Source organism: Trichosurus vulpecula, chromosome 8, assembly GCF_011100635.1.
Source record: "Trichosurus vulpecula isolate mTriVul1 chromosome 8, mTriVul1.pri, whole genome shotgun sequence".
Taxonomy (NCBI): domain Eukaryota; kingdom Metazoa; phylum Chordata; class Mammalia; order Diprotodontia; family Phalangeridae; genus Trichosurus; species Trichosurus vulpecula.
This window is the reverse complement of record NC_050580.1, coordinates 116896271-116914355: the sequence shown is the minus strand read 5'-3', so window position 1 is coordinate 116914355 and position 18085 is coordinate 116896271. Positions and strand designations below refer to the sequence as shown.

At 39.4% G+C, this 18085-nt stretch overlaps 1 protein-coding gene across 1 annotated transcript in view; it reads right to left on the bottom strand.

Moving 5' to 3' along the window:
- The window catches only part of ADAMTSL3 (ADAMTS like 3), a 563622-nt gene that overhangs the window by 81201 nt on the left and 464336 nt on the right, over positions 1-18085 (bottom strand). Inside the window, exons 18-20 of the mRNA XM_036737163.1 lie at positions 8696-8888; positions 8406-8585; positions 2911-3064 (exon numbers count right to left, since the gene is read on the bottom strand). Of these exons, the coding sequence (XP_036593058.1) occupies positions 2911-3064; positions 8406-8585; positions 8696-8888 (527 nt within the window). The remainder of the gene's footprint in view (positions 1-2910; positions 3065-8405; positions 8586-8695; positions 8889-18085) is intronic.

Here is an 18085-nt window from a genome sequence, read left to right as displayed (position 1 = left end):
TCATTCTGACTCATGGGATTATCTTGGCCTCATTTACCCAGTTCCTAAGTAAACAGTTCTATCCACTTGCATGGCTTTCAAATTCATCATTTTATAAAATACAAATTAGAGTAGGCACTGATATAGTAACTTTTGTTTTATTTTCTTTTTAATTACGGTCCAGTACATTTGTTGCAATGAAAGTGTCTCAGGTCAGAAATATTTGAAATCCTGATTATGGTAGAATAGGGGTGCTGCTCAACTGATACTTGGGATCAATCAGGAAATTTTTAAAAATATTTTTATTTAACGTTTTGAGTTCCAGATTCTATCCTTCCCCTCCCCTCTGACCTCCCTGAGACAGTAAGCAATCAGATATAGGCTATACATGTACAATTATGTAAAACATTTCCATATTAATCATTTTGTACAAGAAGACTTGAATAAAAGGGAAAAAATGAAAGAAGGAACGTGAAAAAGAGCATGCTTCAGTCTGTATTCAAACAATTTCAGTTCATTTTCTGGAGGTAGACAGTATGCTTCATCATTAGTCTTTTGGGATGATTTTGGATCATTGTATTGCTAAGAATAGCTAAGTCATTCACAGTTCTTCATTGCACAATATTGCTGTTTCTGTGTACAACATTCTCCTGGTTCTGTTCACTTCACTATGCATCAGTTCATGTTAGTCTCAGGAGAGTTATAAAGCTTTTCACAGGAGTTCTGCAAAGCTGCCTCTTCACTTCCTTTTCTGCCACAGTTTGTTAAAATTCCCTGCAGAAAGGAGTACAAACAGCTGGCAAACCTGCTCCAGCCCTGACAGGATCCCATCCTTTACTGTGCTTTAGATACTTTAATTTCAGGCCCAGGTATTGCCCCCTGGGAGACAGTGTGGTGGGGTGGAAATAGCAGTGGGTGCTGGCATCGGCTTGAATCCTGACTGATTTAGGGCGCATCACTTCCATCTCTGGGCTTTAGTTTCTCCATTTGTACAATGAAAGGGTTGGACCAGATGAATTTCTAAGGTCCCTCCTAGCTCTAAATCCTATGACAGGTTTTTGGGAAAGAAAAGTACCCTCCTCAGGAAAAAAAAGTAGTAAAGGAATTGCAACCTCTCAGATTTAAATAGTTTATTATCTTTTGTTATAGCTTTTTCTATATCAAATATTTGACAAGGAAATAAGCCCTAAAGCTTTTCAAGGTGTCCACTCCATCTGGTTGTGACCCACAAAGCTGATTTTAGTGGAGCTGCTCTATCTACACAAGATGAGGGTCTGTCGATAAAGTCTGATCTGCCAGGGAAATTGGAGCAGTGTTGAGGGGATGACAACAGCAGCATGGAGTTCTCTCTAGACACAGACTGCACATTTTTATCTGATTCCATGATGAGTATGGTTTGCAGAGCTGAAGGGGGGTTACAATCTGCATAGGCATTTACTTAGGCTTTTTTGCTAACTTATAATTTCTCCCTGTACCCCATTTCATGCCCTAATAACTACTACAGATTCCCACATGTTGTCCCGATATTATTTTAGTGGAAGCTGCCAGTGTTACTTTAACAAGACTCTCCTCTAAGCAGTTTACAGACTAGCCACACAGCTATGTAACTATCCACAATTAATAAAATTCAGATAAATATGCAGCTCAAAATATTTTATTATACCACATGCCAAGGACATTCCAGAATTCCTTGGGGCTTTATTTAAGTGATGTTTGGAACCTCAGACTTTTGGAATGTCAACTTATAAGACGTGCAATAAAAGAAGTTTCAAATGATGCATGAACCAATAATTACTATATTTCTTATTTTGTTTTTTTGAGTGACTGAGAAAGCTATGTATAAGCAGACGATTTTAGATAGCATTAACCAAACCTTTCATCTTATCAGACTAAATTTCTCTTTATAATGACTTTTTTCTTAACAGTATCCTCCACAAGGGACCTTAATATAATTAAACCCACTTTTTTTTTGCAGATTAAGATATAAAGGTATCAAGAAGTAGGAGAGTGAGGAAGAGATCTGAGAAACCGTTGACTTTCAGCAGAGTAATATATTCCCAGGATCATCCTGTGTCTTCATTATTAAATTCTAGGCATTAAACTCAAATAACCTCACCTGAAATATATGTGTATTTAGAGTTTTGTTATTGTTTTGAGCATTTGGAAGGAGCAGTACTTTACATCTCTCTAAGAAGTTATAACAAGTTTATTATCTTATTTAACTAAAGAGCTGTTCAAACTAAATTTTGTATTTTTTTTTAAATGTAGGAACATTTCACTTTTTAACTCAATTCTGACTTTGGTCCACTGTAATAAAAACACTAAACTTTTGCTCTTCCCTTAACAGCACAAATATTACGATGTTATGAGCATAGTGGTAAAAACATTAGGTTTGGAGTTAAAGGAATTGAGTTCTACTCCCAGCTTTGCTCTTTACTGCCTGTGGGGTTTGGGTAAGTGATTCTATTCCTCTAGGCCTCTTCTACAAAATGAGAGTTGGACTAGTTACTCACTAGGTCCCTTCCAGCACTAAATCCTATGAAGTAAAATAGGAAAAATTTCAACATCAGTTACATAATTAACATTCATAAACACCAAATATTAGAAAACCAGGAAGAAAGGAATCATTTGGGGGGGGGCGTCTAAAAATTGGAAAAAATAACAAAATCCAAAAGGCAGCCGCTGTAAATGCAAGAAAAGACAAGAAAGCTAATAACAGACTGCAGCATTATAGACTCCATTAGCATGGAATATCTCTGTGAATGTTCTCGACTTTAACGGGCTTGGTTCATCCATTGATTAGAAATATGCTGATAAGAGGAGAAAAAAATCATTTGGTGGTTACACAAGTTCTGTACTTTAATATTGAGATAATATTTCAGAGCAATAGGTTAAACATTTCATTCAAAGGCATGGTAGTACCATACTTACTATTACACATCGTCATCCGGCAAGATCTTACGAGAGGGGCATGCAGCTGGCCCCTGCACAGTGACCCGCTGAGCGTGATGTTGCGACCTTTGGAGGTCAGCTTTTGACAGATGGGCTTCCTTCTCTGAATCCCAACACCACAACTTACAGAACACTGTAAAAGGGATGAGGCAATGGAGTCAAATAAGATTCTAATCTGGTCCATGTCAAACCCAGTTACAGTGAATTTTATGGGAGGTATAAACTCTAGAGATGTATAGGAATTTCACAAATGTAAGGTTTCAAGTGAGTGGGCCACTTCCTGGATTTTTGTTATTCAGAATTCACAATTTTTTTTTCTCATAATGGCTTCTGTCATGGGAATCACCTTGTACATAGTAATAATTGGCTTCTAATTATTTTTAAAGTAAGTGCATTCAAGTAACTTTTACTCAAGATGGTTTTACTTTTTTCTTATGTAGACAGAATGGGATCAAGATCAATGGATGGGGAGTTAAGAGACTTTGGCTCTGCCTCTGTGTGTCACTATTAAGGTAACTGGTGAAACAGCAGCAGTAGTTACGATAATAATAATAATAATAATAATAGTGGAGTTTATATAGCACTTTAAGCTTTGCAAATTGCTTTACCTATATTATCTCATTTGAGCTTCACTTACCCCATACAATAGCCTCACTGACCCAGTAATAATACCATTACGCCTCTCATTTCATAGAAGAGGAAAGAAATGGAGGTTGAGAGCGTTTAAACAAGAGAGGGTCACAAAGTCCCGGGTCACAAAGACAGGAAGTGTCTAAGTAGGGATTTAAACTCAAGTTGTCCTGAGCCCAAATCACACACCATCACTTCACCTCTGGGCTACAGTCTCTATGCCTGTAAGACAAAGGGGTCGAATCAGAGGATCTTTAAAATCTTTTTCAGCCTAAAAGTTTGTGATTCTTTCATCAATGAAAGTCTAGGAAGAAGTAGACTATAAAGAACGGAGTGACTTTTAGAAGTCTCAGCATCTGTTCAGTAACAACTCAACTTGTGAGTAGCAGCGAGTGGTAGATAAAGATCAGGTCTTGCACCCACCTGGGCTCAAGTACCAGCTCTGGCATTGACTGGCTGTGAGACCCTAGGCAAAATCGCTTAACCTGTGAGGCAGCATAGCACACTGGACTTGGAGGGAGGAAGGCCTGAGTTCAAATCTTGTCTCAGATACTAGCTGCACTTAACTTCTGTCAGACTCAGCTTCCTCATCTAGAGAACACGGATGATGATACTCAGAGCGCTGGAACAATCCAATGAAATAATACATGGAAAGTGTTCCACAAATATTAACACATTACAGAAGTGTTTATTATTATTACTATTTATTGTTATAATCATTATATTTATTGTTATAGTCTTTTAATTACCAGTATTATTCTCTCAGGGCTCTATGCCAGGCATTCACAAACTTAACTTTTGGGTCTCTTTACATTCTTAAAAATTATTGATGATTCCGAAGAGCTTTTCTTTATGTGCAATTTATCTAGCAACATTTACCGTGTTAGATATTAAAATGTCTTAGTGTTGGTATGAAAATGGTTTTAAACCCATGGGTCCCTAAAAGAGAGGGGTGTGTGTGTGTGTGTGTGTGTGTGTTTATGTGTGTGTGTGTGTGTGTGTGTGTGTGAGAGAGAGAGAAGAAGAAGAAGGAGAAGGAGAAGGAGAAGGAGAAGGAGAAGGAGAAGGAGAAGGAGAAGGAGAAGGAGAAGGAGAAGGAGAAGGAGAAGAAGAAGAAGAAGAAGAAGAAGAAGAAGAAGAAGAAGAAGAAGAAGAAGAAGAAGAAGAAAGGGAGGGAGAAAGAGAGAGCCAGGGACAGAGAGGAGAGAAGAGAGGGAGGGAAAGAGAGGGAGAGAGGGGGGAAGGGGGGAAGAGAGAGGGAGAGGGAGAGGAAGGGAGAGAGAGAGAGACAAAGAGAGAGAGAGAGAGAGAGAGAGAGAGAGAGAGGTGTGTAGGTTTCCTGGACAACATTTTAAGAACTGCTGCTCTAATCAGGCAGTTCTCTAAGTGCAGACCTGTATGGGTAAATGAAGTTTTCTTTCTGGTTGTTCCCTATACCAATGAAATCACTGGTCCAGACCCTGTTCCAAATATGTGTTTAATACCTTGATAGGCAATGAGGAACATATAAAGTAAACATAAGTCATGGTCTATGATCTCTGGGAGTTTCCTGTCTGGATATATACATATGAAAAAGCCAGGAACAGTGACAAGTGGTCTCTATTTAAATCAGAGACAGAGACAATAAGCACAGAAGTGACAGCAACTGCCATGAGAGTTGACTCAGGAAGAGTGCAAAGACTGAGCCTCCGGGAAACCTCCGGGAGTGAACAGGAGCAGCTAGAAAAGGAGACACAGAAGGGTAGAGAAGAGAGAGCAAGAGCAGCTGGTGGGAAGTGGTCAGCAATGTCAAATTCTGCAGAAAGGTAATGGAGATGAAGACTGAGAAAAGGCAGTTGGATAGAAGAAGAGCAAATTCACTAGAGGTGGAAAAAACGAAGTGGGAGTTTCATTAGGATGAGACTAGAAGGTACAGACATCAAGGGAGAAGATGGTCAGATTAGATTTAGAGCTGGAAGGAACCTCGGTGACCATTCAGTCCAACCCCCTACTTTTACAGATGAAGAACTGAGGCCTAGAGAAGTGATTTGCCCAAGGTCACACAGGCAGTGAGGGGTAGAGTTGGGATTCAAACCTGTCATCAGATTTCAAATCCAGAACACCTCCTACAATACCACACTGCCTCTCATAGATGGTGAGGAAATAAATGCAGTAAACATAGGTATTCATCTATTAACTCCAAAAAGGAATCTAGAAACTTGATAGTGACATTTATTTCTCTTTCCTGTAAGATATACAAAATTCAGTGGAAAAAGTTACTGTATTTAGAGGTGGAAGACCTGGCATTCCATCTTGCCTCTATGAGCTTGCTTAAATCAGTTAACTAATTTGACCTCTAGTTTACTCATCTGTAAAGTGGAAATAACACTTGCCTTACCTATCTCACCAGTTTACTGGATAGAAACTTTATAATCTGTAAAGTACTAAAGGAATAGGAGTTATTATCAGTACTGGTTCAAGTTACCAATGCTGAAAGAAATAGAGTTGACATGTATGGCCTTGGGTATATTATTCAACCCCCTGCCCCTTCCTGGGATGAAGTTTCCTCAGCTCAATGATGAGGAGGCTGAGTTAGATGCTCTGTAAGAGCCTTTATAATGCTAGCATTCTAAGAAACTTTTGGTATATGAAGCCAATTTCAGTGAGTGTAGGGTGATCACAGGCTGGGGAAGGGTCATGGCTAGAAGGGCAGACACCCATCACCTGTTTCCTAACCTTTGAATGCACAGGTCTAAACTGTTTGCTATAATCTTGCAATGGAGCTATTCAGAAGCTATAGTGAATAGCTAGCTGCCTTTAAGGTGAGAACTCCCTTGGCACATGGATTTGGCAGGCACCCACCCAGCCTTAGACACAGGCAGCAATTAGGTGTCAAGCTCTATGCCAAAGAAAGAAGAAGAAAAACGACTTCAAAATGAGAGGAAATTTCAGCAGAAAAGAGAAAACAAGAATGCTACAAAAATGTTAAATTCCTTTCCTACCAGCTGCATATGCATCCTGTTGTTTCTGAACCCCAGTAAGAATTTTGTTTTTGAAAGAGAGATTGAAATTGAAATCATATGTATACAATTCCCTTGCTCACACCCTATTAATGGTCTCACATAGAAATATGGTCTGCCTGGTTGAGTGTCTTGATGGGGTTAGGCTGACCTGGGTGCTCACTTTGCACCTTAATGAATTTTGTTGTCTTGGCAACCAGCCTATCCTACCAAAAACTCAGGTAGGTTAAGAGCCTTTTTTGGTTTGCTTTCAATATAAAAGTGTGCAGCCTAAATTCCACACCAAAAGTGATTTAACTCCTTTGCAGGAGCAGGTTGCAGCTCTGTTACAGATATACCCTCTACTTAGCTTATGTTTAAGATACACTTTGCACCTGCAAAGGACTTCACAAATGACTCCAGTACATTTCCTGACTTTTTGGTCAATGTGGAAACTGAAGCCCATGAACCAAGACCACAAGAGCCCAGGCCATTAGGTCACTTTGCCTCTGTGCATAAAATCTCCTTTTCCTAAGTGGCTCGCAAGACATCTAGATAGGTTTCACTTCCACCTGATAAAATGCAGTTTAATTAGGCATTTGCTTGTTGAAGTACCTGTATCTTGTTCAGCACTGTACAAGTTATTGTGTTGGCCACAAAAGAAGGGAAAGGCACGCTCTCTACTCTATCAGTACTTACAGTCTAGTTGGGAAGACAAAACATACACTCAAGAGAGTAGCTTACAATTTAGATCATACACTATGAGTGCTAAAATGAGGAGTATAGACACAAGAGCTAAGGAAATTCAAAGAAAATAAGAATGAATTAGAATTAGAGCAGTCACAGAAAACCGTTCAGGGGAAATGGTTGGGCCTTCAAAGAAAAGTCAGATTTAAATAGACAAGAGGAATTAGTTGGGAGGAACGATGTTACACAAATGGAATGCTATGGAATGATACAGAATGAGGTCTCAGATAACTCAACAAAGAACCTTAAAGGTCATCTAAACTCCCTTATTTTACAGGAGAAACTGAGGCCTACATGGATAAAATACCATGCCCAAGGTCCACTAAGCTAATCAGTGGTAAACGCTGGGATGGTACTAGAACCCATGTTTCCTACTTCCTAATTCAATGTTCTTTCTACTACATAGAGGTATTTCACAGCATCTGCCAGTTTTTCTTAAATTTATGATATAGAGTGAGTGAACATTTTGTGTATTGTAAAATAATCTGCTGCCTTTGAAAAATCAGGTTGCTGAGTCTTCCTGAGTCTCTCATTCAGATACTGCCTGAGGGAGGTAATTAGAAAGGAGCTGGGGAGACCCTTAAAACAAAGCCAGAGAACTAGCTGGTGGAAAAATCACTAAACCATGGAACCACACAGTCTGGAAGGATCTCAGAAGTGATCTCCTCTAAGCCATACCTGAACAGACTTTCCTGAAATAGCATCCGGAGACATGATTCTCCAGCATCTTCTCAAAGGCCTTACTACCCTGTGGTGAAGGGAGGGAGATAAGCCCTGCCCTGTCTCCCAACTCTCTCAGTGCCCTGCTCTAGCAACATCAAAGTTCAAATCCCATCTAGGACACTTACTAGCTTTATGACCATGGACAACTATGGGCCTCAGTTTCCCCACCTGTATAAAGCAACAATAATATTTCTAGTGCCAACCTCACCAGGTAGTTGAAAGAAATATGATATGCCAATCTCAACGTGATAAAGAAATATACTTAATATCATGAAGTAGAATTCCTCTTTGTACAAAACACTACTAAGCCTTTTTAGTTTGTTTTTAGAAGTTCCTTGGAATATTCACGCAAAAATACAGTATGAAAAATCCTCTTACTATGTATAGGTCACTAACCTTGGACCAATCTCCTAAAACTAACTGAGGTGGACAGTCGGTTCTGGCACAAGACTTATGGGAAGATGCTTTAGGTTCTTGGCACAACTCATCTGACAGGTTCAGAAAGCTGCCATCCGTCAGGAGCTGCCTACAGGTCACCCTCCGATACTGAGTTCCTCCACCACAGGTCCTAGAACACTGAGAGAGAGGGGCAGGGGAAAATGGGTAAGGCCAGCATCACTGACTTTGCATTTGTCTTCTCGTGTGGGGTAACCACCCTGCGTGTTGCGAAGGGTCTGCTGCTGTACCTGTTGCCACTCTTCTATGTGCCAGCCAGGGGGACAGTCAAATTGGTTGCAAGCTTGCAAAACATGAGGCTTTTCATCTTTGCACTCTTCAGAAGGGACAATGGGCTCCCCGGGCTGCAGGCAGTACACGTCTCTGGTCTGTATTCCCACACCACAAGTTGCGGAGCATGGCCTCCACGACCCTGTTTGCCACCTGTGCCAAAACATAAAGGGATACAGGCATGTTCTAGGAAATGATGTTCAGATGCCAGGGGCAACAGTGAATGGGAGTTCTCCTGATTTCAGAGCTCTCTTTACCTGTCTGACACACTTCATCCTCAGGGCAAAATCTCAAGAGCCACAAAAATCTCAATAAACAAAAGTAACACATACACACACACACACACACAAAATACAGAATGATTGTTTTTAATACAAGAAATGTCTGTGATGCTTCTCAATGAAGAATCCCATCCATTTAGGAGGGCCCTTCAGAAAGACAAAAGAAAAACACAAGAAAAACGCCAAGTCCTGATTGGCTAGCCTATAATTAATGAAGCTTTTGTTTCCTTTTGAAAAGAACACAAAGATAAGGATGATGTGTATGATTGTTAAAAGCAATTTTAAATGCTTAAAAAGCCCATTTCAGGAAATCTTCCAGGCATATGTCTTAATTCACTTAGATTACTCCAAAACTATTCTCCTCCTATGGTGAGACCATATATAAAGCATTAATTAGGTCAATGTGATTTAATTCAGGTAAAACCTTGGGTGAATGAAACTTTCTTATGAAATATATTTTTAAAAATATTTGCAAATAAACAGAAAAACCAGGACAGCTGCTTACCAAGCATAATCCAAGGAGGGGAAACTGGCAATAGAGATGTGAAGGCCTGGGGAAAAAAAAACAAACGGAAAGATTCGGGAAAAAACAGTTTGTTTTTTTTCTGTCATTTCCCAAGGACTCTCGTTTCCCCAAAAAATGTTGTAGTGTTCATTTTTAGAATGATAAATAAAATTTTAAGGAATGGCATTCATATATATTTGGTCTAGTATTTACTCCCCCAAACAAATTCTAAATGCTATGCAACGAGTATGATTTTGATGGAAAGCTAGCTTTCACAATTTTCACAATCACATTTTCTGCACACTTTGGACAGGCCCTGTTCTAAAGCAGGATGCATTTTGAGCTCCACTATAGGGCCATTCTCACAAGAGAAGGAAAGATGTAGTGCTGCCCTGGTTTGTGAGAATCCTTTTGGTGATTTATAATCTAGAGGTTCCCATCTTCCCAACTAAGCTTCCATAGGCTGGGAGCGTTGAGGAGATTGGCAGTAGCATTCATTCATCTTCATAGATATTATGAGCATATTTTTTTCACTATGTTGCTTACTAAAATGCATCAGGGCAGAGAGGGTTTTGGAGAAAAAGGGGTTTTAGTCTACTTCCTTAGTTTTCTTTTCTATAAAATGGAAAGGTTTGACCGGGTGGCAACTAAAGCCCTTTCTAGCTCTAAATCCTAGAATCCTAACATCTTCCTAGTTCTTTGACCTTGAGATTCACAAATGAACTGCAAGAAATTATATTTCTCTATTAGAAACAAACAAAGCAGAAACTTATATGTATCTAGATTCAAAATGCTAAACTATATTTTGGTTGGATGAACATATTTTCATAGTCAATGCAAAGTATAATAGAATTTCTCTAATGTTTTATGTCAAAATAGTGTACCTAAAAGTCATAGGAAAGGGAAGCCTATAGAATTAGAAAGCAAGTAACTAAAATAAAGAGCTCTGCTAAATTTGTACTTGCTGTACTTTGCTGTTGTTTGTTGTTGTTGCTCGTCCTTCATTCTCAAAAAGGATCAATTATGTCAAGAGGGTGTTGTCTTGACTTGCAAGTGAACTGGATTTCAGTGAGACAGAACTCCATAAAGTCTTCAGCCTCACTCTCTCCTCCAGAGTCATCAGAGTCCGGTGGCAGGACTTAGAGCAAGATAACTAGTGATGGCCCAGGATGCAGTGAGGGACCTTGGCCTTTTTAAATTCAGGTCTTTCCCATGTCTTGGTTTGTCTGAGGTAATGCCCATTCAATAATTAAAGGATAAGTAAGAATTGAGGCAAAAGATGGCCTAGTTTGCCTTCATAAAAGAATCAATCTGGGAGGGAAAGACACTTTAGCCTTGACATAATTTCTACAAATTTAGTTTAAGAAACATTCATTATGTATCTGCAATGAATAGGATATTTCCTTAGACATTAAGGGGCAAGCATAAATAAATTAGATATAATTCCTGCCCTCCAGGAGCTTACAGTCTAGGGTATATATAAGATATATTTACAAATAACTAGAATAAAAGGTAAAATGTGGAAAAAAGTGCTTAAGGCATGCCAACAAAATATTATTGGAGTTCAAAAAAGGGAGAGATTATTTCTGGCTTGGGAGACAAACTTCTAGATAGGGAAGAATGTTTTCTGAGGGGGAAAATGATTTTAAAACACTCTTAAATGAGGTATGTATGCAATTCCATATACGCTGGCTGTGGGATAAAGAAAAGATATCTGATAAGGATGTATGTGACAAAGATAAGTACAAGATAAGGAGGTAAGGGTGGCTTGATATCATTAGTACCAGATGGGAAAAAGATCTGGAGGTTTTAGTTGACTTTGAGCTAAACACTGACTCAACAAAGTGGCAAAACTTTCAAAAAAGTAATTGAGATGTTGGGCTGCAAGAATAAAAGCTGCATCTAGGATGAGGGAGGATGGACTTTAATTAGATTACATATTTAGCTTTGAGTGCCACATTATAGGAAGAACACTGACAGACTGAAGGATGTCCAAAGGAGGACAGCCAAGGTGGTGAGGCTACCAGAATGTGAAGAAGGTAAAGGCTACCAGATGTGAAGATGGGCTGAAGGAACAGAGGAATATTAGCTTGGAGTGGGGAGGAAGGCTCTAACAGGTGGGGACAGAATAGCTGTCTTCAAATAACGAAGTAGTGGTAGATGAAACTTACTCTGTGGAGTTCCAGAGGGCAGAATTGGAACCAATGGACAAAAATAATTGGGAGGAAGATTTTTATCTCCAAGTATGCAAGATATTCCAAGAACTGAACAGGATGCCTCGTGAGATAATAGAGCAACAACAGAGTTGCTGAAAAAAGACTGGATGATTCCTTCTAAGAATGAAAAGGTCCTTGAGAGGAAGGAATAGTTTTTCCAACTCCCTCCCCCATATCTACATCCCACACCCATCACAGTACCTGGCACATAACAGGCACTTAACAATGCTTATTGGTTATTACTGATTGTGGATATCACAGAAAGGATTCATACACTGCTGAAGAGGTCAGACTAGGTAAGCCCTCTTACCTAAATAATGTTACTTCCAAGTCTGGGATTTTATGATTTGATGGAGTAATTTTTAAACCTCTGAAGATGAAGAAAACTTTAACCAAGCTATTAGGCATCTGAATGGTAATTTCATATCCAGTTGAGTAACAAGAGTTATGATCTGGCCTTTGCAGCCTAAATATCCTACACTCAAATATCAAAATACTTTTAATAAAATAAGGTTAGGATAGAAATCTAAAGCAATTTGTAAAAATGAGGACATTCCACCCTCTGAATTTCTCTTCAGAAACATGGGATATGTAATACAAAACAGAACAGGCTTCCCTGTTAGGCACATGTTCTTCTCTAGCTTGATAGCAGGCCAGTAAAATCATAAACAAGCTTAGTCAAATGGACATTCAACCATCTGAGAGGCAGATGATTAAAGCTACGATTTCTAAGGTCGAGTATTCCACACACATTTGGGCATATAAAGAGCACAAAACTAAGCAACAGCACCCAAAGGCAAAAACCCTAGAGTCTTTGCTCAGTCTTTTACTAGATTATGTAAGTCTGGTTTATATTTGACTCCTGGTAACAAGCTGTTGCTGTTGTTCAGTCTGTTCCAGAAGTGTCCAACTCTTCGTGGTCCCATTTGGGGTTTTCTTGGCAAAGATATTGGAGTAGTTTGCCTTTTCTTTCTCCAGCTCATTTTACAGATGAGGAACTGAGGCAAAGAGGGTTAAGTGACTCGCTCAGGGTCACACAGGTAGTAAGTATCTGAGGCCAGATTTGAACTCAGGAAGAGGAGTCTTCCTGCCTTCAGGCCTGGAGCTCTATCCACTGTGCTGCCTAGCTCCCTCAATGAGATTTCAGCTTTATTTCAGGTTATTTCAATATCAGTATCTTTTTCTGCATGTCTATCTCACGCAGTAGGAATCACTCCTGGTTATGAGAGTGGCTTTTGAGAAAGGTTAGGAATAAGCTACAGTAATAAAAACAAAGGGCAGATCAAGAAGACAAAAAGAAATTAGGGCTATATCTGTGGCTGTATAAGAACAGTAATTGTATATACTTAGGGATCCACCCCAATGGAGCCTGATTCCTGCTTTTCTGGTACCTAACATCACATGAATAGGTCATTACACATGACTGGCATGAGGATCTTTATCAACAAAGATTTAAGTCCCACATCACCGAAAGGGTCAGGCAGAAAAGGTGACCCTCATATTTCTGAGGAGCCTCTGGATTCCTAGAATTTTTGTTAAGAATGCCGGTTCTCTCAAATGGAACTTTCAAGAATATAAGCTCTTACTAAAGCAAACTTATTCTTTAGCAGTGCTTCTGAAATACATTTGTGACATACCAAGAAAGATAATATAGTTTAAATCTCTGTGTAAAATTTAAAATATTATATAAATGTCAGCCTCAATTATTATTTCAATATCAGTGTTTTTGTTTAGAAGAGGAAAATGGTGTGGTAGACACAGTGCTAGGGTTGGAATCAGGAAGACCTGGGGTCAAGTCATGCCTTTTGACATTTGCTTGCTATATGACATTAACCTTAACCCCTGACTCCAGAAACTCTCTAGGATTTTCCTATGAAGTTTGCAAGGGCTGGGATCTGCCTTGATGGAGAGTTCTTACACAAATAGTTCTCAATGCTGACAAAATTTCAGATGTCTTACTTATTTCCATGTTACTTCAGTTACTGATGTAAATGCTCTCAAGAAATGGTTGAAGTACTCAGACTATCATACTGCTTTTCCTGAAGGCATTCTTGGGGATGTTTGAGTAAGCAAGCTACTTTTAGAGTCACATTAGGGACTTGGAGACCATTTGGTGCAGGGGGAAGAGTACTGGGTTTGGAGTCAGAACACTTGACTCTGACCCAGTCCTGCCCTTTGCTATCTGTCTGACCTTGGATAAGTCACTTAACCTCTATGGGTTTTAGTTTCTTCATCCGCAAAAAAGAGGGCATTGAACTAGATGGTCTCTAAAGTCATTTAAAACACTAAAATGCTATGATTCTACAATACAAAAGTGGTTATGTCCTTGGATAAGGAGCCAGAGGGCCTGAGTTCTAGTCCTCCTACTACCATTAACACAATGTACGACTTTTAACTAGTCACCTGGTCATTCTAGATTTCAATTTTCTTATCCATGAAAAGAAGGGGTTGGAATGCATGTTCCAACATCCTCTCTGTTTGACGATACTAGTTTGTTTGTTTTTTTCCCTCCCTCTAGGTCTTTAATGAGAACCAATAGGTGAACTGGATGAGGGTGTACTCTAGATCAACTGCAGAAATCCTATAAAGACTGATGAGGACTATACCTTGATCAAAACATTTTCTCGATTCATTCCAAAACTACTCATTAAGTACTTACTATATCCAAAGCATCTGAGAGGTGATGAAGAAAGAGAAATATGGCAGAGAGGAGGGACAATTACTTCATGTATAGCCTACCTGAGCTCATATGGTACATCACTTTCATCTACAACCACATCAAAACCGTATCTTCACCTGCCTACCTGACTTGTTGCCTTGGAAATTCTCATTTTAAGGCAATAGAGGGTATTTTGATAGAAGTTGGATTATAAATAAATTCACTGGAAGATTGTGTTACACATTTAAGCAATCCAGTTTAAATTTATCTTTTCAATTTTGAGTGTTTGCAGGGCATTTATTTTTTTTTCTAGAAAGAGGGCAGCCAGAAGAATCACTATAGCAACACTAGATTGAGTAAGGGAGCTCTTTTATTTGGGAAACTGGTAATAATATTTTTTATTATTATTGGCTTACTGGTCCAAGTGGTTCAAGACACTAATATGCAATACCAGTGAAGATTCCAGTCCTCTTGTTCTCTTCCTACCTGGCAAATGACTTTCTCTATCCCTTTACTGAGATTGTTTGAGAAAAGGGCTCCTCTAAGACCCTCAGGAATCATCATATACCACATCACCTACAAGTTTTTATAAACAGTTGACTCCATCCCAGAGACAGTAATCCAGGAAGAGGTAGAAACTTGGCAGTGATGATCTTCATCCATCAGGAGAGAACCCGCAAGGGTGAATCAAACATGCAGCTCTCAGCCTTGCAAAGCTGAAGCAAAGAAACCAAAGAAAGCTGCCTTTGGGTAAAAACAGCCCCACTGGATGTGCAACACAATCTCAGCAAGGAGCCCTACCCTTGGGTGATGTTTTAGAGCCATTGCCCTTGGAGCCAGTCAATATTTGTACGGAAAATATTATCCAACACCCTGTTCCTGTTATTTCTACAACCACAAGTTTTTAGAACCTCAAACATTTCCGTAAACTTACCTTTGTTTTGGCTTCAACCTTTGTCTCTACTATGTCCTTTTTCCAATCGAATCCCTACTCTTTGAAAAAGTTTATTAAATCTGCATCATTGAAATGAGGCATAATATTTCCCTCTGTACAAAAACAAAGTATCAGTTTCCCAAAGAAATCAACACATTCTGACTGCCCAATTATTCCTAGCTCCGGGGCTCCAGGATATGGAATTCCTGAGAAGGATAACTTAGAAGGTCTAGTGCTGAGATGTATTGAGGTAGATACTCCACATAGGCTACTACAAGAGGAAACCAACAAGTTATTACAAGAGACAGAATGAAAACGTTCTTCAGCATCATTAGGAAACAATTTCCTGGCTCTTTATTAAATCCGGATTTGACTTGGTGAGCAAAGACCCACAGTGTAGACTAAGTTCAACCCTGCACTGGATTTTCAACCCTTCTGGATCTTTACCCTAAAATTCTCAAAATAAGAAACAGATACGAACAACTCAAACTCACTCAACAAATTCTTAGTTTTTTACTCTTCATTATCTTAGCTCTCCAGCATGTAGAATCTACCTCAATAATGAGTTTTTCCTAATACTTTTTAATTACCATCTCCATGTGCACATATATAAGAACATAAACACATACATTTAAAAACCAAATAGTTCTGGACCTTGTTTTTAACAACTAAGTTTCCTTTGCTCCCAAACACTTTTCCCTATCCATATCTCAAGGCTGTCTCCCTAATCTTTGCCCATGCACTCTTACCCACCAGTCCTTTCTTCTTATCACTATAACCCTTTTGATCTATGAGTTATTAGTGCATACTTAATATACCAGATGATAAATGACAATCTGGCCATAAGGGGATAAGGATTGCCTACTAAACTAAACAAGGAACAAATCCATACGACTTCATAAGGCAGAAAGAAAAGATTTATGGCAATACTAGGCAATAAAGAATCTAAGTTGGGAATGAGTACTCTCCTCAATGATCACCTAATTCTATTTTGGGAAGGTGACCACATCTTGGTTTGTTCCATAGGTATGGAAACACAGGTGGGTGTATTGAGTTAACTATTCTTGGAAGGGCTAGGGAACAGAGAGAATCCTATAAAATGCTGGCAGTGGTGAAATATAAAGGGGTGAAATACAGTTAAGAGAAATTATGCTTGGGTGCATCGGAAGGAGGACATGAATTTTAAGCTTCATTTCTGCTTTTGTATAGGAAGGCTTAGAGACCTAACAACTTCTATTGTGAACCATCTAGCTTGTAGGAGCCCACTGGCCATCTTGGCCAGGGTGAGGATGATCCATTAAACTACAATTACAGGTGGTCTTGGCCATATTGTTTTAAGTTTGTCCTTTCCTACTTTCCTCTAATCTTTGATGAATAAAGTGACCCTTTTTCCTTGCCAAGGCCAACTTTTCTCTCCTTGTTCTCTTGACCCAGCAATAGCACCTTGTCCTCACAATTGTTCCCCCTGTATCTCTCTCTAATTTTCTATCTCTATCTCTTGTTTCCTTCCCTGATCCCTGTCAACGTACCCACATCTTTCTCACCCCAAAACAAACAAAATCCTTCCCTTGACCCCTATCAACTCATCATGCTATCATCTTATACCTCTCTTTTTTATAGCCAAACTCAGATAAAGTTGTGAGTTGTGCACTCTCACAACATCTACTTTCTTACATCACACTCAGTTCTCAAGCCCTTAAAATGCAGCTTCTGTCCTCATCACTCAAGAGAATCTGCTCCCTCAAGGATTACTAACCTAGCTGCTAAACAGAATGGTCTTTTATCAAGCCTCATCCTTCTTGACTTCTCTGAAGTGTTTGTTTTGATTATTCTCTCCTTCCAGAAAGTCTCACCCCCTTGGGTTTTTCTAACACTGTTCTATCCTTGTTCTTCTCTTAATTGTATAGTCATTCCTTCTCAGTCTCCTTAGATGGATCATCAGCCATGTCCCATTACCGCCCCCCCCCCCCAACACACACACAGGTTGTGCACCTCTAAGCCTCTGTTGTGGGCCTTTTCTCATCTATGCTCTCAAAGTAATCGCTTAAACTTCACTTCTATATCACCAACCACATTTCCAACATTTCCAGTTGAATATCCTGTAGTCGTCTAAACTCAACTTATCCAAAACAGAAATCATCTCTCCTCACAAATCTGCTCCTTTTACTAACTTCCCTTTTTACTAACTTCAAAATTGTCCCTCTTCCCATCTCCAAAATCCAGTCCATTCTCATCAATTCTACCTCCGCCACCCTTCCGATGTGGGTTCTCCTCTGTCCACTCGCACAGAAACCAACCTAGTTCAAGCGATCATCACCCTTTGCCTACCCTCCAGGCTCTTTCCTCACTACTCCATCTTATATGCGGTTACCAGCTTGATATTCACAAAGCACAGGTGCGACCATGTCACTTCCCTGCTAAAAAACTTTCAGCGATTCCCTGCCTCGAAAATAGAGTACAAACTTCTCTGTTTGTAACGCAGAGTTCTTTGCCATCTGATTCCAATCTATTTTTCCAGGATTATTGTACATTTCTCTCCAGGCTGCAGATTGACTCCAGTCTCCCTTGGGCAGTGAGGAATTAATAATGACAGTAGTAGCTGGCATTTAGATATTACTTTAAAGCTCACAAAGCGCTTTACATTGTTACCTCACTTGACTCTTATAACCCCGTGAGGCTAAATGTTATTATTCTTCATATCTTAATGATGAGCAAATTGAAGCAGGCTAAGGAAAGTTAAGTGACTTGCCCAGGG